We start from the raw sequence: 25,836 nt of genomic DNA on the forward strand, positions 1-25,836 counted from the left end.
TACACAAGTACATTATTAACTGTTTACTTGTAAAATGGAGTATTTTTTAAAGTGTGGTATTTATTCGTACATTTACTTGAGTAAATGAATACTTCCTCTACCACTTGTTAATAAGTGACCAAATAAAAACGAATTAAATAGTGAAGCTCTTCAGACCATGACCAGACCCTGCACAGCAGGAATCTTAAGGGAAAGCCTTTCCCTTCCTGCTCCTGCAAGACAAAGGGGAGGGGGGGTGGACACATGCGGGGAGGCAGGATTACGCCACTCGGAAAATGGAGTCAATGAATTGATAGCCCTGGGGTATTAATCGACTGGGGGGTTCACTAGTGTGTAGGAGGGAACTCCCACTGGAGGCGTTTCTTCTCTCCGAGTGTATATTGAGACAATACCGTCAATGAGCTGCACTTTTCCCACGTTTTCTCACCAGGGGCGAAACGTTTCGGGCTCAAACACCGCAGAGATTTTATTCTACCCGCTCGTAGAGATGTGTTTTGGCAAGTGAACCGCGTGAGTCATTTTTGAACCATTAATAATCACCAAAGCGCCTCGTCTGGTTCAGAGGCTGTCTAATGAGGTGTGTTAGGAGTCGGGAAAAGTTGTTTTCAGTTTTTAAACTGCAGCGCTGCTCACGTAACGTTACGGCCGGATAAACCAACAACCTTTGATTTAACTACCGACTCTGCCTCCACGTCCTCGGATATAAAACAACTTGACTGTGGATTTAAATATAAAGGTAACGTTACGGCTCTATTTCACCTTTAATTCAAGTTTTACGCAAAAGAGCGGTTTTGTTTGTGCGCTGCATTACTTTTCTGGGTCTTTTCTTTGCAAAAGAAGACTTTGTATTACATAGCATGGAAAGCTTTTGTTTCACTAAAAGTGCATCAGTGTTACCAGCAAAATGTACTTTAAAGTATCAAAAATAAAAGTTTCACAACGCAGAAAATGTCTCATGTCAGTGTTAAATCTACTCTTATCATATAATATTATGAGGTTATACATTAGTAGCGTTTTGCCTTTGTGTATATTTTCTGCACTCTTTAGGCACTCACCTACTTTGTACTGCAATTGCTACACAACTATTTCCCTTTTGAGATAAATAAAGTTCTATCTTATCTTCTATTGGTCGAGGAACAATTGCTTATGTGGACGTAATACTTATTATGCTATTGTACCGTTTTATTGGTATAGTTGGTCGATGTGGAGCTAATTTTAACAATTTTATACACAGTTGGGTAGTTTAATCTATAAAAAAGCATAATATTTTATAAGCTTTGCATGTAAAATCTCAATTTGTTAAGTAACCAGTGTTTGGAAGAAGTAGCCCATTTAGATAATAGTTAAGTTTAAAAAGAATAGTAAAAATAGTCCATTACAGGTAAAAGTCATATATTCAAAATGTTGCTTTAGTATTGGAAACAAAATGTACTTGGAGTATCAAAAGTTAATGTCCTTATTATATAGAATGACTCCATCGTTTTAGCCAGTTTCTTTTCTTAAGTAAATGATAAGGATACTTCTGTCATTGTAAATACCCTTCAGGTGAGTTAAATAGGGTATGTGTCATACTATGTAAGAGCTCAGTATCTTCCGCTCCGGCATTTACCAGCAGCAGCGTGGTTAATGAATTTTACAGTTCACGGTTACTGTCACACTGATTTGATAGTAATCTGCCTCTGCTAGGCTGTTAATTCAAAATATGTGGAGTGTGCATGAAGAGTCTGACTCATTTTCCACTCGGACTCCCCATAGGTGGTTATCCTGTAGCACAAACCAGGAACCCATTCTCTAAATCTCTTATTTGTTTATTATTCTTCATACATCACTTTCTGCTGTTTACATTATCATTTGAAATGCTCAGCGACACTCAGGCCAGTACGGTTTCTTCTTCTTCTTCTTTATCCTCCTGTTCCTTTTATGAACTCTCCATGAGATATGCAGCATGCTGCGTTCAAAATATGCATCTCTTCCTGTTTGGCACTCGCTGAATGTCGTTTTCCAGCTCGGATGGATGGGTGGCAGAAGTAGATGTGTGTGTTAGTATGACAACTATTCAGAGCTGCCAGCCTGCTGTAGAATCTGGTGTGTAGGTGAGGGCTTCAGCACGGGAAGGTGAACAGACAGGGTGGAGGAAAGTGACAGAAGTTTTGTTATTAAAAGTGTGAGAGGATTGAAGGATTTGCAGAAATAGAAAATAACCTATGAAGTACTTTACCGATCCTGTTAGTGAGAGTCTGTGTACTGATAGTGACGCATTTTCTAGTCAGATCTAAAAAGTTACAAAAACAGAGAAGTGAATAAATTATGCTGGACATGAAGCAAGTCTTCTTTGGTTGTGGTTTATCGAATGTGAATATTTGAGTTTCCTTTTCTTCTATGAAAGTAAATTGAAGCTAATTAAGCATTCTCAGTTTTTTGACTTCTTACATTAGTCCAGAAAACAATTAGCAGATTTACTGATTATAAAAATAATCCATATTTGCTGCCCCAGACCAAGAAATGTAGTGAGCAGGTAATTTTACAGTTGACTGACTGAGTTGTTGGTGCTCTCTGGTGGACAAACTGTTTCTAAATGACCTCAAACACATCTTTTCTGTACTGTTACAACTGTCATAAGCTAAAAACCTGCTCTGAATCTAGCTCTGAACAATGGCAGCTATCATTTTGGTGCAGGGTGTTGTATGTGAATCTCTTCACTGCCAGTGTGTTTGCTGAATATGTTTGTGTTTTATATGTGGGAGGGAGACACGCTGCTGTATTTTCCAGAATGCGTTTGGAGAAGCGGTTCACATTTGTGTGTAAAACAAGAAAACGTTGTCCACATGAAGGTTTTTGTGAAGGGCTCTCGTGTGCAGCAGCCTGACTTTCACATAAAACTCCTTAATGTTCACAAAAGCCTAATTAATCTAAGTGTTTTACTCTATATGTGTAATGTATGTCTTTATAAACCTGGCACGCTCCGCTGAAATGCTCATCACGCTCGGGGACGCCACCCTCAAACCACATGCACATGCTCTGCACACTCTGTGCAGCATGAAGACGAAGGACAGACCCTGCGTCCTCTGTAATGGTCTGATTTTCAGAGCTGGAGAGAGTACAAGCTGAGGGGCTCTGCGATGGCAGCCAAGCAGTGTTCATCTTGTTTATGAGGCTCATAAGATGACGAGTGTCCCACTGCATTTACTGTCCTCTATTCCTCCTTCAATGTTCAAGTCACTTTCCAGCTGAAGTTAATGTCTTCTCTGGAGCCAGACTGATAAATCTGCTCTGGTATTCATTTGTTTACTGTAGGAATAGAGACGGGTTAGCCATTTACAAACAATCAGGAAGCCACAGTGTCATGATAGATTATTTATAGCATGTTCAGTACTTGAGGTTTCGGAATATGGCGGCAACCAATGATTATTTTCATTACTTAAATAATGTGTATTTTTTCTGATTAAGTACTTGTTTAGGTTGTAAGATGACTTATTTTTTCCAAACAGCTCAGAAAATATAAAGATAAAATTTATCCTCTTTGATATAAAACTCAGAAAAGCCCCTTGGTGAAGCTGCAACCACAAATCATGAGACATTTTACCTTAAGAAATTGAAATAAAAATTGCTGTCCACAGCAGCTGGAGATGGCTTATTTAATAGGGGGGACATTTTCACCAATATGTTGTTGTTTAGGTTATCGGTGTCAAAAACATAGTATTGGCCCGGCTGTATTTGGGTCTCTTCAGCTCCCATACCAAGATAATGTTTTGACCAGAAGGGGAGGAGGAGCACCTTCAGGTGACACATGCAGCAAATGGTGCTGGTGTCCGTCCGTGTTTGTTTTAGGCAGCGTGCACATGTGATTTACTGCTGCACTGTTTTGTTTGACACTACAGATATTTAGGAGTCACAGGTGAGCTAAATGAGCAGGGGAGGGGGGTGACTCCAGAGTGTTGAAGGATTATGGGTCCACATCACCATGCCTTCACTACTCAGAGAAACAGCTGCACAAGTGTGAGCAGCCTGTGAGAAAACACTGAATTAGCATGTTGCGATGTTGGTGCAGGCGTGTTGTTCCCATTTACGTTTGTGAGGGAACCACAAATTATTTTTAGTACCGACCATTTTCTCAGCAGCCTCTGACCCTCCAAAGGTGATGATTGGAGATATCTGAGCGTTGTCAACACCTTGTCATGGCGCCACCTGGATCTTCCCTGCATCAAAAGCAGTTCTACACCCTGATTGGATGCGTGCCATGGTTCCTTTAGCTCGTGCCATGGTTCCTTTAGCTCGTGCCATGGTTCCTTTAGCTCCACAGAGGGGGGTCCTCCCCACCTGTGCAAGTTGACCAGTGGTCGGGAGGGTGTCAAAAAAGAAAATACAAAAAGGCTCCAACCAACACAGTTCACTCCACTTGATGGGTCTCTTAGGGAGGTCCCATCTTGTCCAGGAACCTTGAGTTCCAAGCTTTACGGATTTAGCTCTTCTTCCTACATCCTGTATTAAGGTTCTTTTCGCTAAGAGTGGACTTAGGGAAGTGTGGAAATGTCTGGGTTTCTTCCGATGCAGGGATTGCCAATGATTGTCTCTGATCCAAAGAGAACATTTTGGCTGGTTGATTGCAGTGCTGGAAGCCGGCTTTCGCCCAGATCTTGTTCTTAAACCTGCTTCCCTAATGAGTTGGTCTGGAGAGTCGCTATATGTCAGGGAGAGTCTACATTTAACTTTGAACTCCTTCACACCTGAAGGAAAGGGGAGCTGGAGCTATCCAGACTTTGTGTAGACCCTGGAGGGAATTCCTAGCAATCTGCAAAGTGCTTATTTTGTCCAAACAACGTCCAAAATATAGATAAGATAAAAGGAAAAAAGCAGAAACTTCTCACCTTGTAAGAAGCAGCAATCGGAGATGATGGTGCGATGTTTTTCCTTGAGAAATAAAATTGATGTTGTCCACAGCAGCTGGAGAAGGTTTGTAAATCCATTCAACATTGAACTTCCAAGTCACAAGATCACCAAAGTGTGTAGCTGCTGCAAGTCAGACAATAAACATTTTCTTTCTCTTTGTAGTGCTGTAATGCAGATTTCTGTTATTATACCGCGTAAAATGCTGGTAATATGTTGACTTAAATGGAGCGATGTCTACATTTACTTGAACCATCCAAATATCTTCATTTAACACATATACATTTAATAGGACATTGTTGGGGACTATTTTCAGTGGCTGAATAATTCACATTGGTGCTGTAGTGAGTATTTAGGGCAGGAGGACCAGTGGGCAGCTCAAGGTATGTTAGTTCACACCTGGCACTATGCGTCTCCACATGGTTTGTGGGCTACCGTTTCGAAGCCTAGAGTTTGGTATTTTGGCCGTCGCCATCTTGTTTTTTTTTGTAACCACATGTGATCGTATTTGGAAAAAAGTGTGTAGCCAGCAAGTCTGGTTAGGAAGGTGCATCCATAATTCATGTTAACTGTGATTGTAAATGGGATGTTAATTTTGGCTGGTTTGAAAAGGGCTTAAAATAAAATGTACCTACCAGAAAAATGAACAGCATTGGCTGCACTTTTCAGACTGGATCATATTTTAGGGAATATTCTTTTTTTTTTTTCCTCTGATGTCCTCTGGCTGCTTGTCTTCTTGTGACTCTAATTTTATATTTGTCTCTGTTCACTTGCTGCAGTGTGTTCCCAGTCTGGAAGACCCAGTAAGTTGATGTGTTAGGACACAATGTCTTCCCCCCGCTGCTTCCTGCTGCTGCTGCCATGCGTCCTGCTGGTTCTGCTGGTCCAGTTTCCTCAGGTTCAGTCCAGACCGGCCACAGAGGACACTGACACAGGTAAGATGCTTCACAGATGTCTGTATGAGTGTGAATGTCAGAAGTATTTTTCTGTTTGAGAGCTGAACGATTTTAGGAAAAAATATCAAAGTGTGTGTGTGGTTTTTTGTTTTTTCCTGATCAGTACAACGCAGCTTTAAATGCCAGGCCTGTATTTGTTGAACAAGATTGCATCAAAGCATAATCACCTTTTGTTTTTACATGAACAGAATCACATAAAATACAGCTGGTGCCTCCCAGGGTTTAAACCATAGACTGTATAAAAGACGTGGACGTAGATTTTGGCGTCGTGACGTCACACGTTGGTTTGTGGACTGTAGTTTCAAGCATCGAGTTTGGCTGATAGGGCGCCGCCATGTTGATTTTATTTGCAGCCAGCAGCACCGGACGTGACCATATTTGGACGAGACGGTGGAGCTAAAGGCCGTGTGTGTAGCTAGCTAGCTTGCTAAGCTAGGTGCATCTGTAATTCAGGTTAACTGTCATTTTAACAGGGCTGATAATTTTGTATACAGAACAACAGGCTTAAAACTAAATGTCTCATCAGAGAAAGTGAACAGCCGACTCTTAATACGCTTTTTCAGCGGCGACCATAAGAGACCATAAACTCATCAGGAAAGTGATTACTGAGGGAATAAATCAGATGAGAAGTAGAAACATTTTCTATAAGCTACAAGACAGTTACTTATTTTTGCAACTAGTGGAGTCGCCCCCTGCTGGGCATTAGAAAGAATGCAGGTTTAAGGCACCTTAGCTTTACTTTTCAGACCTGGAGGTTCCCAGTTCAAACTAGTAAGTCAGACTAATGCTGAGACAATTTGTTAGCCTAATTAATTGATTTACAGAAAAAAACCCTGCTGCCATTTTTAATAATCTGCTTTTCCTATTCAGGTTATGATTAAAATCTCTGTGAAACCTGTGATTTGAACGTTTTCAATATAAAAACACTTCATTACTTACTTCATTATGTCCCTCTGCCTCTGTAGACTGCTATAACATTAACAGTTGCTGGTGCTGCTGGTGTGATTTTTGCCTTGTTTTTACTGGTGTGTGTGTGTGAGCTGTTTGAGGTCTTCGCTCCTCTCTTTTGTTCGAGGGCCCTTTCATGTCAGCTGTGGTCTTGGTGTTTTTTATTACATAAAACGCTATAAAACTTTCCAATGAGCGAATTTCTTTAATAGGAAAGTGACTTTTTCAAGGTTTGGCTGTTTTTGGCTTTGAGGCATCTGAAACTGGTTAAAGTGATATTTCATTGGTGTAACTGAGGCTTGGCTCTCAGGGTGCTGGTTATGGTCTGTATATCCTGTCCAGACACACTAACACATGCACACAGTCTGGTGTGTTACGGCCACTCAGACTCTCACAGACAGAAACACAAGAAACTCTTTTCAGAAAACATTCAAACTCCTGCCAGTATTTGTCTTCGTGTGCATATGCATGGATATACCTTCCCTGTGTGTGTTTGTCTTTTTTTGTTCCAACCATCTGGACTCCAGCTGAGTGTGTCTATGTGATACTGTTGTTTTTGAGCCCATAAATTCTTTGTTTTTCTCTAAATCAAGAACACATCAAATTTAGCCTTCTCTGCTGCAGTCTCCTGTCATAAACAAAGCATGCTTTCAATTTCCCACCTCACTCTCTGTTGTATTCTCCCAAATGAAGGTTTTGGTCTTTTGAAATTTAAACCACTTCCCTCCTTTACACTCTCCGCTTTCTAAGACTGAGGATAAAACCAGTTTAACGTAAAATATTCCCGTAAATGCCACGAACTATACTCAAAAACTCTACATAAAAAAAGGCATCCCTAAAACCCAACCCTGTTTAATCCTTTTTATAAACTGTTTGATGTGTAACAGAAGCTGCACATTTGCTATATCTATATTTTCAGTACCACAACACAAGGTTTTACAGGGATTCCCAGCTTTGCATGTGACACAGTGGTTTATTTTTTTTAACTATGGCCTCTCCTGTTCACCTTCAACATGATTTAAGGCCAGAAACACTGAAAATTAGTATTTGTTTTTCTTAAGGGAGGGTAGTCTGACTATTTTTTTTGGAAGAGGAGGACGGGGTATATATTTTTTTTTCCTTAACACAGACTTTTTTTAAAGATTAATAAAAAACAAAGGAATCACACATGTTACAAATTATGGCGCTGGTGTTGGGCAATGGGTCATAAAACATATCAGAACAGTCCTGACCCTGTATTAGGGCTTTTTCTTCTCCTCACTAGCTAATAGGACCAAGATGTCAGCTGGAGAAACAGAATCTTTATGGATATGAGATTATCTGGACTGAGAGTCTGCAGCCATGCTAGCAGCTCTGTGAGTCTGTAGGTACAGCGGTGTGTTGAGAGAAATGCTAAAATCAGCATGCTAACATTTAGCTGCTACAATGCCTATCATGTTCACTGTCTTAGTTTAATGTCATCCACTGGCACGTCATGTAATTGGTGTGATTATGACAGAAATGTCAGGCTAAAACTAATTCATTTGTATTTTTTATCTTATTATTGTGGTGTTTTTTAACTATGACCTACCAAGGGACTGCAGATGTGAATTATCTTGAAGCTATAATCTGGTTCAGTGCATCAAATGGGATCAAGTGTTTTTCTGTACGCTGTCCCTTTTTTATTTAAAAAAATAAAAAATAAAAAAGTAAATAGATTAATAAATAGAAAGTAGCTGGAATATAATGTTCTCTGGTTCCAGCTTTTCTAATTTGAGGATTAACTGCTCTTCTGTTTTTATATTGTAAACTGAATATGTGTGTGTTAGTCTGTTGGCTGGTTCTGACACCTGGTTTTAGGAAACTGTGCTGGATATTATTCTCTATTTTCTGAGACCAAATTATTAATTTTTAATGTAAATAATCGTTAGTTGCAAGAAACCCTAGCCTGCCACAAATTTGGCAATTGCAAAAATCACTTTGATTGTGAACACTTGCTGTTGTTGGAACATTTTCAGTGTTTATTGAGAAATAATTTCACATCTTTCCCGAGAGTGGCGAATTGTTGCAGGAAGACAACACACTGACCTTTTTGTGGACGCCATTTTTGGCGTGCATAATTGCCCCAAAGGAATACGTTGCAGCCACCCGGGCCGGTTCAGCTGCCGGCTGAAGCAACATGTCGGGGGGGGAAGAGAAAGGTCCCCAGTTTAAAAATACAGAAATGATCCTTTTTAGGTTTAAGCTTAGTTGCACAATTTTAAATGATTTATGCTGTTTATTAATGATAAAACAAGTTTTACTACTGTGAAGCTGTGATATTTTAAAGTTTGTTTGTCATTCAACCATGTAAAACATGAAAGAATGATATTTGTTTCCCAGGTCCAGCAGCGTACATAATAAATAACAATTTAACAAAAACCCTATATAAAATCATTTAAGTACATTTAATACATTTTCAGACGATAATCATACCATGAATATCTCATACTGTTGCCAACAGATTTGGGTGGTATTGCAGTTTTTCAGTCAGTCAAAGAAAGGGTTGAAAGTAAATATTCATAACTCTGGGGAGGGGGTTGCTTTTTTTTTTTAAAAAGCCCCCTCCCCCCTCCATTTATTCTGGTATAGTCCCTTAGCAGGGAAGGACTGGAGGGATGTGTGTTTTGTTTGCATGCTGTTAATGGCCGGGGCAGATAAGGAGGAGGTCTCTGAAGTTTCGGAAGTGGTTGGGTGTAGTACTGTCCTGTGGCGACAGCTCCTGTCTGCCCCGGCTGTTGAGTAGGACAGCTTAAAGGCTCATTCACAGCGCCGGGGTCAGAGGTTAGAGGTTAATCCACAAACTGGTTTCATTATCTCTTGGAGGGAACATCTGAGACTCCCAGTGAGAAGCCCTAAAATCCTGTTTGCAAACATCAGCACAATTTTCTGAGCAGCTTTTAAACCTTTTAACCTTTTTTGTAGCCGCAGTTAAATCGTCTGAAGACGAAGAAGACGATGAGTCATCCTCAGAGGAAAATAAACTGTCCAATGAATTGTCAACAAGCAACGAAAAGATCCAGTGTAAGCCCCAAACTTTTGGTTTTGTCTTTCTTTTGTTTTTGTGTTTAAAAACATGACATCAAGAAAAACGATTGTAATCATGGTGTTTACCTCGTTGTGACTCCTCGTTAGCGCTGGCGCCGCAGTGGGTGATGCCAGAGAAGATGGAGAAGCAGCTGCACGCTGTTCCAGCCAGTAGGACTGTAAAGTTTCGCTGCCAAGCAACTGGAAACCCCGTTCCCTCCCTGCGCTGGTACAAGAACGGGAAAGTTTTCAGGAAGGACCAAAGAATCGGAGGGTTCAAAGTGAGTTTTTGGCCTTTCTTGTAAAGAGAAACGGACAAGAGGTTCAACCCGTTGTTTTAATTGGTTTATTTCTTTCTATCCTCAATCTTTCAGATCCGAGACCACATGTGGACTCTAATAATGGAGTCAGTTGTTCCATCTGATAAAGGCAACTACACCTGTGTGGTGGAGAATGAACACGGGAGTCTGAAACACACCTACCTGCTCGATGTAGTTGGTAAGAAATGCAAATTAATTATTTAAAAATCATACAATGTGATTTTTTTTTCTTGATTTTTGTTTTAGATTCTGTCTCTCACAGTTGAAGTGTACCTATGATAAAAAATTACAGACCTCTACATGCTTTGTAAGTAGGAAAACATGCAAAATCAGCTGTGTATCAAAGACTTGTTCTCCCCACTGATTTCATCGATGAAATCATTATGACATCGCCGAGACGGTTTGAAACACACCAGTGTGGTGTGGACAGAGGGCTGAAATGGAGAGAGAAATATGTGTAATTTAGCTCGACTGTGGACTGACTATCCAAATGTGTTGCTGGGCACCTCTTACATTCTTCAAACTTTCTTTTCCAGAGCGTTCTCCTCACAGACCGATCCTGCAGGCGGGTCTGCCGGCGAACCAAACTGCAGTTGTTGGCGGTAACGTGGAGTTTGTGTGTCGGGTGTTCAGTGACCCGCAGCCTCACATCCAGTGGCTCAAACACATCACCGTCAACGGCAGCAGAGAGGCGCCAGACGGACACCCGTACGTCCTTGTTCTCAAGGTTTGTGTGTAGTTATACCACTTTTGTTTCCCTAAACTAAAATATATTTATACCCAGTAACAGACACGTGTAACTGCAAACGTTTTAGTAAACTTGCCTATTACGTTCCTGGTTAGTTGAGTACTTGTTTGGTCTATAAAAGAGTGAACAGTTTCCTAAAGTCCAAAGTCTCAAACGTTGACCAGCAGTTTGAAACCCAAAGATAAGATCACAGATTATAAAGACTTTCTCTTACAGAATAACACAATATACCTCAAATTATGATACAATAAAAAGATCAAATAAAGTCTGGATGTTTCCCTCTCACTCTGGTTTCCAAACGTTTTGACTCGTGACCCCTCCAAAAGGAAGCAGTGTCTACCTGCGACCCTCCTAACCGGTTGCACCTGTCTACTAAAAGTGACAAGTTTAACTGAAGAGTGATAGTTTTTTTTTTTTTTTTTTCCTGCCTTGTTTTATTTGAATCATCAGCCTGAAGAGATAAAATGATCTAGTGTTTCACCAGAAATGAAGAGAAATTCAACATGGCTTGTTGGCTCTACGGATATTTCATAGCAAGATATTTAAGTTTTAATGGTGCAACTTAGAAAGGACTAAACGCTCAAACTTAGAGATGGACCTGGAATATTATTGGTAACAATACGCTTTAAATTTGATTCTAAAACACAGTAAGCTGCCGCACATATACCCTGATTTTTAAAACTGTGTGGCTGCATCATGTCAACATGACGACGTGTAAGAAGTCTGGAGTGACTCAGACATAAAAGTAATGTGTATTTGTTATAACCTCCACTAGTGGTGGTTCAGCATGTCTTTATATTGCATGAGACTGGTTGCATATCTCTCAGACTGAGCAGAGTAAAACCACATCTGTGATGGATTGTGGACTCATGATGAAAGACACGCCACTGTGGTTTGTTGTGTCTGGCATGTAGCCAAGAGCCTTTGCACGTATTATTATGTTCCCTTTCACAAGAAAGGCTGAGTACAATGAATGTCTGGTGATTGGAGGATAAAAAGAGACATTTATAAAACAGACTCTCATCAGTTAGTTACTCATTTCTGAACCTTAAATGTCAGCAGCACCAGTGTGCAGAGTCCTGCATAACTTTAGCAAAGTTTGGTACCAGTTACCTGAAATGACCTTTTAAAAAGTGTACCGTAGGGGTGCACAATAGCATTGGGAAATACACAAATGACAAAGATTAATCAAAAAACAAACGCAGTGATTCATGCAGAAGCACCTTCATTGTTTTCAGTGGATTGTGTCCAGAACTCTGCTTATTTTATGCACAGCTGGATCTAACATTTACAGCTGCCCTGTGAACTTTTCTTGTAAACAAACAAAACTCAATGTGTGTATCCCTGAAGTCAAACAAACATGTTCTCCAGAAAACATTTGCAGAGCTGATTTGTTTGAGTATTTTCAATCCTGCATTGTTTACATCCATGTTTACTAGCTTGCAGTATTCTTCTGATTCGACTGTCAATCTCACAGTCGAAGCTTCACAGCGGCGTTATGAAACGAGGATCATACCATTTTGGCGATATGGGGGTGCTCAACGTCTGATAGAACTACCAGTTTTCTCCCAATAAGTTAATATACAGCCTATTACAAAATAAATATCAACATATAATGCTGCAAATAAAAATGTGAAAAGAAAGAAGCTTTTAATAAAGGATTTTAAGTGAATAAATGCAAAATTGTAACCCTAACCCTTAAGGAAGGGGACGTAGCGTGCGTGTGTGTCGGTATGTGCTGAAGAGACGGAGCGCCAGCTTCGCCGGTGTTGTGCCGACATGTCCGCACCTCACGGGACGTTCTGATCATTTATCACCATTGATGAACCAAACAAAGAATATTAGATTGTTTTGAAATAGACCCACGAGGAACCACGACTTGCACGCAGTTGTCGGCCCAACGGCACGCAACCCTGCACAAGACCGGTGAATGGCAGGCGAGCAGAAAATGGTCAACAAAAAGCCTCATTTTAGATGTAAAAGCATGAAATAGAGATTACAGCTCTGCAGCTTCTGTGTGTAACACCCCCCCCGCATGCGCCACACAGACACACGTGATTCAGTCAACTATAGGCAAGACTTGAAAATTCAGCCCTAATATACACAACTAACATATTGTTGGTTTGGGTCTCTTCATGGGATTTGTTGAAAGTAACACCAGTTTTATTGTTGTCTCTTATAATGCTCTGGCTTTTTAGGGCTGCAACTACCTATTAGTTTTTGTTGTCGATTAGTCTGTCGATCATTTTTCATGATTAATCGATTAGTTGTTTGGGCGTTAAAATTTCTGAAAATTGTGAAAAAATTTCAGTTTACTGTGATAGAGGAGGAAAGAAACTAGAAAATATTCAAATTTACAGTTTTTCTCAATTGCTTAAACACTATAAGCAGACTATTGAACAAAAATTTAAAAACCATAACTCAATTTTCTCTAAACTCTACACACAAATCCCTTCATTTCTCATTGCCTACACCGTGTAGTCATTGAGAAAACACTTACATTTGCTATTGTTCACTCAATCAGCACAGGTTGAGCCCAATTAGCACACAGCTACCCAGGTGGAAACACAAACACACCAATCAGAAGATTCAGTAGATAAAAGGGCCGGAGTCAGTTCATTCAGTTTTGGAACAATGGATCCAGAGAAATCTGAAGGAAGAGGTGGAGGAGGAGGAAACACAGCATGGAGAGGAGGAAGAGGTGAAGGAAGGAGAACAATAGGAGTTGAAGGAGGAGATGGGATAGGAGGAAGGTGAGAAGTAGGAGGAGGCAGAGCAGGAGGAGGAGGAGAACAAGAATCTCTGGCCTGTCTCAGACCCAGGACAGGACGCTGTGGCAGAATAATTAGTTTTTTGGTGTGTTGAACTGAACAGCACGCAAAGGAATAAAAAATGTGCTAATGTTTACATTTGTTATTCCTTTTGTTGTGTTCATCATGTGAAAAGGAGAACCATAAGCAACATTTCTAATAACCAGTTTTTGTAGTATTGTTTTGAATTTAATACACACCAGTGTGTCAGACTGTGTTGTAGTGTGTGTGTGTGTGTGTATTTCTAAGGGCTTGTGTGTTATGTCTGAGGGCAAATTTTGGTTTTTCAGCAAGATTGAATGGTTTTGAGTGGAAAGCTTCATTCTGACCTGAAAATAGGATGTTTGGGGAATTTGGTGAGAAGCTGTGGATTTGTGTTTTCGAGAAAAAGAGGCATAATTTCAAGAAATGTGTTTAAGCAATCAAAAAAAACTGTAAGAGGAAGCTGAAATCAGAGAAAATAGTTGGCGATAATAGTTCGACTAAATGTTGCAGCTCTAACGGCTTCATTTTTATTTTACTCTTGTAAAGACTATATTAAAACTTTACTTACTTTGAAAGAACACATCCGCCTACACACTTTTCTTTAATTCACATTTCATTTTTATTTCATGTCACATATCTTTCTTTATTCCAGACGGCAGGTTTGAACACAACGGATAAAGAAATGGAGGTTTTGACTCTGAGGAACGTAAGTCTGAACGACGCTGGGGAGTACACCTGCCTGGCAGGAAACTCTATCGGAGTCTCCCATCATTCTGCGTGGCTCACCGTCGTCGATGGTATGTTGCTCAGAAATGATCTACAACATGACCGTGACCCTGAGGACTTGACGGTCTGCTGATGTCTGTGCTCTAATTTCTCTGATGTCAGACCTGCCCCCTTCGGCGCTGCCCTCTCAGACATACTTGGAGATCTTCATCTATTGCCTTGGGTTTTTCATCATCATCATCCTCACAGCCACAGCAGTCATCTGCAGACTCTGCTGTGCACCGAAGAAGAGCGACTTCAGCAGCCAGTTAGCGGTCCAAAAGTTAGCCAAAAGCATTCCTCTGAGGAGACAGGTAACACGTCTGTCTCACCTTACCACTACTAAACTATTTTTCTCATTTGTTCAGTTTTCTGTTTTTGTCTTTTAACTTCCTGTTGCTATTACTGGCTCTAACAACTACAAGTCGACAGTATCTGCTCTGATCGGTTCATGCAGCCTGCTGTACATTTATTTAAATTGGAAACACTGGCGTAGTGGCGAGTGTTATATTTAGTAGTATTTAGTAAAACGGCTAATGTCTTCCTGCTTGATGTGCTGTTGTCTCACTGTTACTATGAATAAATAAAGAAGCAGTGATGCAAAAGTTTGTTAAAATTAGCTTCCTGTCGCAGTAACGTGTTGGCACAAGGCGATCAGAAGTTAAAAGACAAAAAAAACGGACTCGGAGTCCTTGTTGTTGCATGAGGTCATAAAGACTCTCACATCTTCTCTCCTCCCTCTGCAGGTGTCAGTCGAGTCCTCGTCCTCCCTCCAGTCAGGGATGTGTTTGATGCGTCAGTCTCGTCTCTCCAGCGCCGCCACCACCATCCTGGCAGGGGTGTCAGAGTACGAGCTTCCCTACGATCCTGTGTGGGAGCTGGCTCGCGACAGGTACGGCACACTATATAACGTACAACCTGTCTCACCCACTCACTGTCCGTCATGCAGCAAGAATCTGAAGGTTCAACGCTATTTATGTCCTAAAAACACACTTCTTATAAAGCTCTCGTATCTGCGTGCCCATGTTCCTTTCAAACTTAATGATAAAGTGATTTATTTCACTTGTAATTTTCTGCATTTAGTGAGTTTGTCGGTGGTCCACCCTACACTGAAGGCTACACCCTTTATTTAGTCCCGTCTTCTGTTACTTTGGGTAACATCACAAATTTTATCTGTCTACCAAGTGGCTATAAAAGTGCCGCCAGTAGATCGTCAGAAAGGTTTCTACCACTTTCTAATTTCATTCCTACTTGTGTGGCCGTCCTCAACCCTCGCTGCTTCCTTAAAATACAGAACAGAACAAAAGTCTTGTTTCAAAAGATCACATTCCTTGAGATAACGTGAACACTGTATTTCTGCTGTTTATCTTGCAGTCATCATGAAGAAAGTTAACGATTTCCACCGTGCTAACTTTACAGAGTTGTAAAATCCTCTCATTTCTCACATCATCGATTAATCTGCGGATTATTTTTGTTGATTAATTGTTTAGTCTATAAAATGTCCAAAAATTGTGAAAAATGCTCCTCAAAATTTTCCTACAGCCCAAAGGGACGTTTTCAAACAAACCGTCCAAAAAGCAAAGACTCTTCATTTACCAGCAAATCCTTACATTTAAGAAGATGAAACCTGCAAATGTTTCACACTAAAACGATTTATCCATCATCAAAAAAGTTGACAATTAACTTTTCTTTCGATCGACTAATCAATTAATCGTTGCAGCTCTAGTCACAAAGAAGGTAAAACAGTTGCCACTGTGATCATTTTCCAGAGTTGTAAAAAAGTTGCGGCCTCTGTAATAAAAACCTTGAAACTCATTGATCTGTTAACAGAACAAAATTGTCATTTAGATTTTTGTTTTGATTGGTGGAACATGTCAAAAAGAGCAAGAGGAAATTATCTCACGGTGCAAATCGCAGCTTGCAAGTAGCAGATTTGAGCCCTTGATCATATTTTAGTCTCACCTGAGATAACACTCCCCCACCTCCGCAGCTTCTTGCATGTTTGTTGTTTTTCCGCAGGTCTCTTTTTAGTCTGAACGCCCACTTAGTAATTTCTCAGTCAAGGACAGAAGTATCACATTTCCCTGCCTCCCTTTTTTTTTGCGGCTTTATTTTTATTGCCATTTTCAGGGGTTGGCATGCCAACATTATACTTGTAGAGGAAAATAGCCTTTGTAATGGCATAAGTAATGGGTTACATCTTAAATCAGGATCATAATGTTGTCTCGAGGTAAAGGTCAGGAGCGTGTTTCAGTCATTTCTCTCTGATGGCTTTCTTGTTATTTGCTGCCTCCTGACTGTGATTTCAGAGAAGTACTTAAAACATACCTGTTTGTTTGTCTGTAGCTGTGTTATGTGCCTGCATATGTTTGGATTCATAGTTTCAGTCCTTGAATTCCTGTAAAGCACTTTGGATTATTTGCAGTGATAACTTATACATTACACACCAGTTAACCAAAGCATGCTACTTGACTTGGTAGTAATATGTCTGCTGTGTGTGATTTTCCTCAGGCTGACTCTGGGGAAGCCGCTGGGAGAAGGCTGTTTTGGTCAGGTGGTTCTGGCAGAGGCTGTTGGGATCGACAAAAATAAACCCACTCGCCTCACAAAGGTAGCTGTGAAGATGCTGAAAGGTGAGTGTTACTTTTTAAATTGTCTTCGTCTTCTTCGTTTAACCAAAGACATGAAATAAAGCACACCTGTATTTGTGGTGATGTAGGAGTTTTGTTCATCCTGTTCCTGCCCAGAAATGTTATGTTTGTTCTATATATGTTTGTTTATTTTATTTTTATATTTAATTTATTTATTTAGTTAAAAGGGACAGTGCACAATAATGAACATTTCAGCTTTGCATCAATGTAAATACGGCAGGTTTAGCCAAAGTCTTATTTTCATCTGTAGTCCCAGGCAGGTCATTACAAAGGTCAACACAAAACAATAGAAGGAATAGCACACTACACCACAATATACAGGACAGTCATTACGCTTTGCAGATCATGAGCTAGTCACTAATACAAATCTGTATAGTGTATGTATGTGTGTGTGTGTGTGTGTGTGTATATAGATATAGAGATAGAGATATATTAGTGCGAGACGAGAGATTTAGTTCATTGAGCCGTTTCACACAAAACTAAATTTTACTTTACAGTTTTACGGCAAACTGCGACGTTCTTGACAGACAAAATGATCTTTTAAATTGACAGAGTGTGTAATTCAGGACACAGGCACAATTCAAACGAGATACACACAAAAAAAAAAAATTAGTTGCCTCTCGTTGTTGACTACTGAACATATTTTTTTCTAAAATAACATCCCATGGGGCGGATACGAAAGGGACGGACTTCTACATCTAAAACTTCAGCTGCTAAAGTTAATAGATTCTTTTGAGAGTGTTTTCCTAAAACATAATCTTCTTGATTTGAAGTAAAATATTGACATTCAGTGTTTCTAATAGTTTATTAATTTGCTAAGTGTCTTTATCAAGTTGTTTTCTTCTGTGAAGTGCTATTGATCCATCCCCGACACTTTATTTTAGCGGTATCATTAAGAAGATTCGATCCCAACCCTTTCTCCCCTTCCTGTTCCATATAAAACATTTCGCCAGAGAAAGACACCTTACTGACTTCACTTGTTGTTGTGTGCAGCGGACGCCACAGAGAAGGACCTGTCTGACCTGATCTCTGAAATGGAAATGATGAAGATGATTGGCAAACACAAGAACATCATCAACCTGCTGGGAGCCTGCACTCAGGCCGGTGAGTGTGTGGATCTTGGTCGGTGGTGATGTGAGTTGTACAGACGTTAAAGATGACACCTCCGCCTCCTGTGCGTCTCTGTCAGGCCCTCTGTATGTGGTGGTGGAGTACGCCTCACAGGGTAACCTGAGGGAGTACCTCCGTGCCCGTCGACCGGTCGGGTTGGAGTACTGGAGCGGCTCCAGGCAGGCTTCTTTGGGCAGTTTGGAGATCAGGGAGCTGGTATCTGCTGCGTACCAGGTGGCCAGAGGAATGACATACCTCGCTTCAAGGAAGGTCAGTTTCTGTAACGATCATGTTGGACGATTCTACTGTATGTGATTTAGTGGAAATACAGTCATGTGACATCCAGTCAAGAGCGAGAAAAAAGAAGATGGGATAAAAAAAAAAAAGAGAGCCCCAGGATTGACAGTAATGTAATTAAATTACCATAGTCAGTTCTATGATTGTTAGTTCGGCAGGAGGAATTAGAGTGTCTGTGGGTAAAAACCCTGAGTGGAATCGTTGGTTCTTGAAATATCCCCCAAAAAAGTCTTTCCTGTTGGCCGAGGTGAAAGAGTTGTATTGATAAAAGCAAAATATGACAAAGTGCAATTGAAACAGACTGAGTGAATTAATGTTGACATAGATAGACATGTGGATTCATACGCCGCTAAAAATAGTTCCCAACAAATCCACTATTTCCTATTCCTACAGTGAGCAGCTGTTTAAACGAGACCTATTATGCTTTCCCACATTTTCTGACTTATCTACAATATTGTAATGTTGGATTTTCATGTTAAACATGGCCAAAGCTTCAAATAATGAGGTTACAGTATTTAAAAGATATCCCTGTGAGCAAAAACCTCAATTTCCTCCTGTTCTGAACTGCTTTTTCTACCAACGGCTCCGTTCTACGGTGTTCCATATATGGTCATTTGCTCGCACAGCGATCGGCAACAACAACAGCCTGGTAACATGCTTCAGGTCTTGGCCCATCAGAAGACAGTAGGCTTTGAGGGGGGGGCCTTAAAGAGACAGGAGCATCTACAGCTTGTTTCAGACTGAGGCTGGAATGAATGCTTACATGAAGAGCCAGTATAAAACAAAAAACTATATATTTTTTTAAAACTTTGAATCATGCAAAGCTGCCATACAGGAGTCGTACAGTATAGGTCTGGAAATGCAGTATAATAGGTCTTTGGTGGTATTTGTGAGGTGTTTTTGAAGATTTACGTCTTCAGTAGGAACCAATAGAGAGCCTAATTCCCTCGCTTTCGCCACATGGGGCCATATATTGGAGAAAATATGTGCAGTAGTCAACTACTAATTGTTTGAATTGTGCCCTGATGTTTGTCTGACACACATGATGTTCGTCAATTTAAAAGATAATATGCAAGAAATGTAAGAGTCGCAGTTTGTTGTAAATTGTTAAGTAGTATTTATTTTTGTCTGAAACCATGAACTACATCTCATTCTCTCTGAAAATATACGTCACCAACATGTTAGCGCTGTAATGCTAAGCTAACGTTCATTGCTTGCTAGTAGCTAGGTAGCTTAGCTATGTTCCATGCTTCGATGTTTCTCACCTGATGTATTTAATCCAGCGACTCCTGGTCCTTTCATGACATCATCTATCTACACATGGAAGCTCTTTGACGTTAGCTTCAGTCATTGAGCCAAACGGTTATAACATCACATACACGATTTCTGGGTTTGTGGTCTTCGTAATTATGTATTTTCAGTCTTATACTTGGACAGTTTTACGACAAACTTAACAAACAACAAATCTAAATTGACAAACATTATGTGTGTAATTCAGAGCACATTCAAACAGGATCAAAAATTGTTTCGCGATTGAGCCACAGACAGGCTGTCAAACGGTTTTGAGATAAGAACTAACTGACAATGAGAACGATATACATTTTCACCTGCCCTATCCTTAAAGACTGGTCTTGGTAAACCTTTATTTCTGTGCTGTGCAGTGTATTCACAGAGACCTGGCAGCCAGGAACGTGCTGGTCACAGAGGATAACGTGATGAAGATAGCCGACTTTGGCCTGGCCCGAGATATCCACCACATCGACTACTACAAGAAGACCACGAATGTATGACAGATTCATTGACTGAAAATCAACATTAGGGTGATTTGATAGGACGTGTTCTGACAGACATTTTAAATGTTCCTACAGGGCCGTTTGCCAGTGAAGTGGATGGCACCAGAGGCTTTATTTGACCGCATCTATACGCACCAAAGTGATGTGTGAGTTTAACTTAAGACTTTGGTTGTTTTCTGTGTTTTTTCTTTCAGGCACCTCATTACATTAATGCTGCTCTCATGTCTAAATACTGTATTAAGCAGCTGAGTCACGTTTACATACAAGGCAAGGCAACTTTATTTATATAGTAAATAAAATACAGAATAAAATCAATAGCCAATGATTTTACAATTAAATGAAAGCACCAAATCCTTACATTTGAAAACAAACACATTTTTTGGCTTAATTACTGGAGCAATTAACCAACAAGAGCTGTCAATAAATTTTCTGCTTGATCGACTAATCTATTCAGCTCTAAATAAACATATCACAAATGTATAAGCACGAAACACTGACTGAGACAGTTTTCTCCTGCTAGATCAGAACAATTTGAACATTATCACAGCAACAATCCTTCACTATATTTAAAATTTTCTTTTATGCCAACTCCGTGATGAAATTACAAATGTCTAGCACAACCCTTAAATGTGAGCTCCAACTTGAAGGGAAAGTTTTGAGAAATGTGCTAACCGAGAGATAGATGAGAATATTGATGCCCGTTTCTCTACCTTTTTGTGTGATTAATCTGAAGCTTGAGCCAGCAGACGGTTAGTTTAGTTTAGCATTAGGGGTGTGACCAATGACTTTGCTGACGAGACGATTCATGAGACTGGGTTTAACACTTCAATGACGAAATATGACTAAAAAATTGTATTTTATTTGACTGAAAGTCACAGAATCCAAAACAATCCAGTTGCATTGTGAAATGTTTGCTTACATCTGTGCTTAATTTGTGCCGGAGTTAGCCGGAGCAGCGCTCAGAGTTTAAGCCTTTTGCACTCCGGTACCTCTTAAGTTCGCTCCGTCACTGCACGGCCTTTCTACACAAATAAAATCCAAGATTTCATCCAGCCTAATAGGGTCTAATGGATTTTCTTATTTACTATCTGATTTGGTAGCTAATACTGAGAATTCAAAGATAACAAAATCCACCTATCAGCACCTCTAAAGCTCACTAGTCAACACGTTATGTCTCGTTTGTTTAATCCATACAAACAAAAAAGGCGTCTCAGCATCAGGACAAGTCTCACACTGGGGACCACACACACAACTTTACACACCTGTGTGAGACTCTGGAGAGGGTTGGTCACATTTTCATATCCCATGTCTGAAAAGGTTTTTGTAATGTTTCCCGTGTGCTGCTTCTGCTGCAGGTGGTCTTTTGGAGTCTTGCTTTGGGAAATTTTCACCCTCGGGGGGTCTCCTTACCCCGGAGTGCCGTGGAGGAGCTCTTCAAGCTGCTAAAGGAGGGACATCGCATGGAAAAACCCTCCGCATGCACTCAGGAGCTGTGAGTACACCCACGCACGGCAATTAATTTAATTCTCCCATATACAAAAGTTAGTGGTAGACCAATACAGTATGTGTTTGTTCAATGGCTGATTTAAAAAAAAAAAAAAAAAGCCTATATCAAAACAAAAGAAAGTCGTATGTAACCCCATTTATTCCATGCAGAGTACAATCTAATACCTTTTAAGTAACGCAGGTAGAGAACAGAGAATAAATAAGATTTACATAAAACAACACCTGTGTCTGATTACGAGCCATGGCTGTGACAAGTTAAATGCTTTATATTCATGAGGAAAGGTCTGAACACAGGTTTCTGTTTTATCAGGTACCTGATGATGAGAGAATGTTGGCACGCCGTCCCATCTCGCAGGCCGACTTTCCAACAGCTGGTAGAAGATTTAGACCGCACACTCTCTCTCATGGCCAACCAGGTAATGTGTTTATCAAGACTAATTCAGTAAAACTGCCATCTTCCTGCAACATCTCGCCTCTCATGAGATTTCAAAAGTTTTATACCTACTCGTCCAGTTTCCACCAGAGTATGTCAAAATAAGGGTTAAAAATACCCAAATTATCCTTTAATTTAGACATTATGTCTTTGGACATTGGATATATTTCATACTTAATATTTAAAATGTTAATTTTCTTTCAGTGTTTTATTCCATTGAAAATGGGCTGAATGTTCAAATTTTGATGCATTCAAGGACAGTGGGAAGCTGCATGTTCCAACACTTTAACGTCCTGCTTTCACATGAACCATTTTTGTAAATTTCTATTTTATTTCAGTTCAGTGTGCTTTTATTGAATGTTTCATTTAAAGAGTGTTCCCAAAGCAGTTTCAAAATCAAAAGTTTACATTTTGAATAAAACATAAGATTAATTCAATCAAAAACATTAAATTAAGCAGTTCGATATTACAAAAACAAAAATAACAAATATAGATACAACGTAAACTACAAATAAAAGTGAACAAGATTTAACCTGCCATGCATCGATCACACATTTTTTGAGCGGCCTTTTATTGTGGCCAGCCTGAGGCCTTTTATTGTGGCCAGCCTGAGGCACACCTGTGCAATACCCATGCTGTCTGATCAGCATCTTGATATGCCACACCTGTGAGGTGGATGGATTATCTCGGCAAAGGAGAAGTGCTCACTAACACAGATTTTGACAGATTTGTGAACAATATTTGAGAGAAATAGGCCTTTTGTGTACATAGAGAAATTCTTAGATCTTTGAGTTCAGCTCATAATGAATGGATTTTTTTTGTTCAGTGCAGAAAGCGACCACCCTTAAACATTTCACACTTGTGAGTTTGTAAAGAAAAGTTATGAAAATCGATTTGATAATTAAATATGTACAGTGTAAGGTTGTTCATTTATGAATATATTGACATCAAATCACCTCATCTGTCCTGGACAACAGCTGTTAGATGTTTTTTGTAATGGTCAAGTCAATTTATTTTTAAAGCACATTTAAAAACAACCACTGTTGAACAAAGTGCTGTACAAAGTTATACAATTAAAACACGAAGGGAAAAGGAAAAAACACAAAAGGGATATAAAGGGAGCATGCAACAATAATAAAACATGCAACAGTGATGAAGCATGCAGCAATAAATAGAAATATATGAAGCGACCAGGGGTGCTTTTCCCAAAAGCATAGTTGCTAACTACAATAGCAACTTCCTCGGTTGGAACTACGCAGTTGCGATGCAAACCAAAGCTCCGACAAACGTTCGCACCAGCTGTCGTCAAGTTGCATAGTTCGAACTACAGCTCCTGACCTGTGGTTAGAAGCTTAGTTCACGGTGATCACGTCACAGATAGCAGAAAATGTCTTAGGAGGTGGATGTAATGTTTTAAGCAGGGAATGTTAGATAATCCTGCTGGACAAACGTGAAGATATTTTTAAATGTATTTGTCGGGTCATGGGTAGGGTTGCATTATTTCAGTAGCCCAGCTGTAGACCATCTACAAACAATGTGTTTTTCTCGCAGATGACCCATCTGTTCACAATAACTTGATTTTAATTAGTCACCCAGTACAAAGGTTCTAGGACAAAACAGAGAATGTAAAGACAAGACTTTTAATATTACCTTTTAATGTACACATTTCCAGACCTCTGAGGACAGGATGGGTGTTCTCTAGTCTACATTACAAATATAAAAAGGGACAGCATAAAATGCATGAAAGTACTGCGATGAATAAATCCCTGAGAGTTTTCGTTGCCTTTATAACAAAGATAAATAGAGAACTCGCGAAAGTCGAACCCACATCTGTCTCAATAGAGAAAATGCGTAAGCTCAGAGACTTATCACACTGAGCTATTCTCAAAACCTAGATGTCAGATGCGGCCAAGGGATTCATAAGTGTTAAAGTGTTGACATGAAGATATTTGCAGATTAACCCTATTTTACTAAATGTCTTATAATCACTAATAGTTCTTAATTTTTTCTTCGAAGTTACAGACTATATAGGCTAAATATTTATATTGTTGATTTCATTAATACTATTGTTGATTTTCTTATTATATTAAAAGCCTAAATAAGAAGTTAGCATAATAATGTCACTTTATCGGCCACAACTGACATTTAGGCAGAATATGACAACGTTTTGAGAGTTTCGTGCTGTGAAAGTCAGACGAACACACCTGGAAACATGTTGGTTCGAACTACGCTGGTTCTAGCCAAGTAAGAAACGGTCGTACTTCAGGTGTTTGTTAGTTTAACGATACATCGTACCAAGATAGTTCAATGCTACCTTCCGTGGTTGTACGGGAAACGCACAGTAGTTGGGGATGATCTAATGAAAATGGGGAGTTTAATCCACAACCTTGGAGCCACTACCGAAAAAGCATGATGTTAGTAATAGTTAAATGTTTTTATAAGGAGTGTGTGTTGAAGTATGTGATTTATTGTTGGAATTTTACTTGTATCGGTATCCACTACTAAATTTCTGGTATCGTGACATCCCAACTTAAGATTCTGATTCTTCTACAGTTTCTAACCCTTATTCTGTCCCTTCAGGAGTACCTGGACCTGTCCGTTCCTCTGGTCGAGTATTCTCCTGTCGGCTCTTCTGCCTCGGCTCATTCCTGTAACTCCACATAGACGTCCTGGGACCTTTTCCCTTTTCCGGATCACCTTTATCCCGTTTCCTCTGCTGCGCGGGGCGGCGGTGGCGGCAGTCCCGGACGAGGCCCGACTGAGGAGCTCAGACAGAGAGCTGCTTCACTGTTGTCTATCGGCAGCAGCCTGATGTGAAGAACAGCTGGTCTGAGCTGGACACCCCAGCGAGGCCTCAGGAAGCAGCTCACACACAATCTCGTTCATAAAGGGTGTAAAGAAGACTTGAGTTCACCCACTGATAGAAGACTGTGAGAGCTGGGTTTGGCTCCTGCACTGCCTGTTGCATTAGTGCTTTGGTAACGTTAATAATAATAATGTTCTCAGTGTGAATATTGTAAATAGTTTGTGTTATATGTAAGACCAGATTTGATTTATAAGAGAAATATGAAATGAAAGGGAGAAAGATACTATAAAATAACTGAATAAAATACACAACAAAGTGTAAAAATGAATCTATAAATGTGTGTGGGGGAAAGAAATTATATTAATTTGACTTTTTACTGTTGCATTTGGATTTATTTTTTCATCAGCAGCTGCCTGAATTCCTCTCGAAATAAGTTACTCATTTATAGATATTTTTCCCAAGTTTTTTTGTGTTTGACCAAAATGTATGTATTTCTCAGTCAGGTTTGGTCCTCTGCAGTAATGTCATGTTGCCAAAAATGATGTCTACCAGTTCAGCATTGCACTTATACTCCAGCTGATTACAGCCTGCCATTTACAGAAAATTTGAATGTGTAATAAGTGAATAACAGTATTAAAATTCTTTTGAATTTTTACTCCCGATGTGTGGTTAAATTAACAAAATGAGATATTCAGGGTTCATACACATTTAGACAAATTCATTTTCATAACTTTTTACCAAAGTTTCATGAAAAGAGGAGGCTCGTGTCTGCACATGAT

At 39.8% G+C, this 25,836-nt stretch overlaps 1 protein-coding gene across 1 annotated transcript; it reads left to right on the forward strand.

Annotated features, from left to right (window-relative positions):
• The first annotated feature begins 319 nt into the window (after positions 1–319).
• LOC119914512 (fibroblast growth factor receptor 1-A-like) lies at positions 320–25,712 on the forward strand. Its single transcript, XM_038733852.1, is given in 18 exon segments — positions 320–736; positions 5,664–5,819; positions 9,732–9,830; positions 9,942–10,114; positions 10,208–10,331; positions 10,690–10,880; positions 14,349–14,493; positions 14,585–14,775; positions 15,208–15,353; positions 16,973–17,094; positions 18,106–18,216; positions 18,302–18,492; positions 20,181–20,303; positions 20,388–20,458; positions 21,668–21,732; positions 21,735–21,804; positions 22,129–22,234; positions 24,832–25,712. Coding segments are annotated over 17 exon segments (2,121 nt in total). The 5' UTR covers positions 320–736; positions 5,664–5,710; the 3' UTR covers positions 24,916–25,712.
• Positions 25,713–25,836: the final 124 nt, after the last annotated feature.

This window comes from Micropterus salmoides, unplaced genomic scaffold (assembly GCF_014851395.1).
Source record: "Micropterus salmoides isolate LMB-PRFRI ecotype aquatic unplaced genomic scaffold, ASM1485139v1 Ms_hic_scaffold_20, whole genome shotgun sequence".
Taxonomy (NCBI): domain Eukaryota; kingdom Metazoa; phylum Chordata; class Actinopteri; order Centrarchiformes; family Centrarchidae; genus Micropterus; species Micropterus salmoides.